The sequence below is a fragment of the Brassica napus genome, chromosome A9, assembly GCF_020379485.1.
Source record: "Brassica napus cultivar Da-Ae chromosome A9, Da-Ae, whole genome shotgun sequence".
NCBI lineage: Eukaryota > Viridiplantae > Streptophyta > Magnoliopsida > Brassicales > Brassicaceae > Brassica > Brassica napus.
The window spans coordinates 8,862,097-8,864,417 of NC_063442.1; the positions used below are offsets into that span (position 1 = coordinate 8,862,097).

The 2,321-nt window shown below is 33.3% G+C and overlaps 1 protein-coding gene across 1 annotated transcript; it reads left to right on the top strand.

Moving 5' to 3' along the window:
* The first annotated feature begins 257 nt into the window (after positions 1-257).
* Positions 258-1,046, top strand: LOC106364257 (brassinosteroid-responsive RING protein 1). The gene has a single exon (XM_013803875.3). It carries the CDS (start codon positions 350-352, stop codon positions 854-856), a length of 507 nt encoding a protein of 168 aa, XP_013659329.1. The 5' UTR covers positions 258-349; the 3' UTR covers positions 857-1,046.
* The last annotated feature ends 1,275 nt before the right edge of the window (positions 1,047-2,321 follow it).

Below are 2,321 nucleotides of genomic sequence, written 5' to 3' on the forward strand. Positions count from 1 at the left end.
GAAGAAAAGAACTGTTACTATAAATATGAGCAAAACACAAGTCAATAATTAGTCTATAACCTAAAGAAACATCATCACCACATTCCTCGTTATATCCTTCATCAAGCAAAATATAATAAAAAAGAACAACACGCAAAATAAAAGCACATTATTGACTACTAAATTAACAAAGTAATAATTAATTAACTAAGCACTTCTAATATTAATATATACATATATACACACTCAACTATATATAAACCCCACCCTCTTGATCTTTCACTCACAATCCAAAACTCTCTCTCTCTCTCTCTCTCTCTCCTGTATATTATCTTTACTTGTTACCATTTTTCTCTCTAACGACGAGTCAATGGGTTTTCCGGTGGGCTACTCCGAGCTCCTTCTCCCAAGAATCTTCCTTCATCTACTCTCTTTCTTAGGTCTGCTCCGAAAACTAATCTCCACTATTTTCTGGCTCATTGGTTTACCCGATTTCCTAGAACCCGAACCGGTTTCATCTTCATGGCCCGAGCCCCCACCAACCTCAAGCCACCAAGACTCTCACTTGTTTTCAGCAGCGCTTCTAGCTGGAGATATCTTGCCCGTTGTAAGATTCTCGGATCTAAACCTACCCGAGTCCGAATGTTGTGCAGTGTGTCTCTACGACTTCGAGAACCACGATGAGATCCGACGGCTGACGAATTGCAGGCATATATTCCATAAAGGATGTTTGGACCGTTGGATGATGGATTATAATCAGATAACATGTCCACTGTGTCGTACACAGTTTATACCTGATGATCTTCAAGTGGCGTTTAATCATAAGCTTTGGGCTGAATCTAGTGAAGTTTCTGAACTTCTTGTTGAATCATTTTAGGACAGTTCCTTTTCTCTATCTTTAAATTGTAATATAATTTTTTAGTATTTGTTTGATGGATGTATATAAAAAGATAGTGATTACTATTTACAGGCTAGTGAAAGAAGAAGACGAAATTTGTATCATCTATCCGGAAAAAAGGAAATTAAAATTTTGAATTAATATCAATGTGTAGAATTTTTTCCTGTTATTGAGTGAAAATATATTTACTCATTAATAATTTTTTGTCATCTACTCCTTCCCGAAAGTAAGATTTTTTAGATTTTTTACTTATTTCGCAAAGATAGATTTTTTATATGTTTAAGATACTTTTTAATAATTTTAAGAAACATTAAATGAAAATATTTAAATTGATTAAATTTTATTGGTGAAAAGTTATTGAAAAGTTTATAATAAAGTAAAAGAAAAATTAAATTATAAACATTTATTGAATTTTTAATAAGCGTTAACACTTTAGAAAATATTACTTTCGGAAACAGAGAAGTAACTTTTATTGATAGTCTTGATCAAAACAAAACCGGATTTTGTTAACAGATTAATAAATGTGTTATTTAAAAATATTTCCTATTTTATTCAAACTTGTCACACAAATTCAAAAAACTTCCAAGGTACAAAACCGTAGTTACGATGCCGTGTTACCGGACAATTGTTTTTCTTTTAGAAACCTTTTTTTATGATTTGTAAGAATTTCCTAGTTTTTTACAAGAGAATAATTTTTTTGAGAGTGTATGGTTTATTTGTTAGGTCTTTATTAATAAAGAAAAAGAGAGATGCTAAGCCATTTCCCACTACAAGATTTAAATGAGACACTAAAATTTTATATGCGACACCTCTTCTTCTCATGCCTCTGCTCCTCAGAAGTGTGGCACAAGTTGATGGCTATTCTAATGGAAGGAGAGTATACTCCAGAGTGGGGGAAATTTGTAGACTGCGTATCTGATACTAAACTGCCCACGATCCGTTTCTTTCCGATCCGATATGTTTTTAGGCATTTGTTTACAGGATTTGGAAAGAAAGAAATGCGTTCAAGCATGGGGAAAGACCACGTTCACCTATGACTCTTTACCGGATTATTAACAGACTTGTTCGCAATCGTCTCCTGTCAATCTACCAACAGAGAAATCAAAGATGTCATACTGTTCCCAGAAGTGGCTGGGAGCAATACAACCTTCTCCTCTGTCACATTGAGTTTCTTTAGGCCTCTGATGCCAAAACAAAAATAGTTAAGATCTCATGTTAGATTCAATGTAAAACTGTATATATTTTTTCTGAATCAAATGTAACATTTTGTTTAAAAAAAAGAATTTTAAATGTATCAAGAAGCTAATCCTTAAGTTTGCATAACCATTCACAATTAAAAGACCCATGAAGCTATCTCCTTCCGAAAGCCATAAGCCATGAGATCAGGTGATTAGATCAGAGATTTGTAAATAATCAAACAATGGAGGCTATATGCTCTTCACTC

What these genes read in the sequence shown, in the direction of transcription:
- LOC106364257 (XM_013803875.3), top strand. Translation starts at nt 350, where the DNA reads ATGGGTTTTCCGGTGGGCTACTCCGAGCTCCTTCTCCCAAGAATCTTC.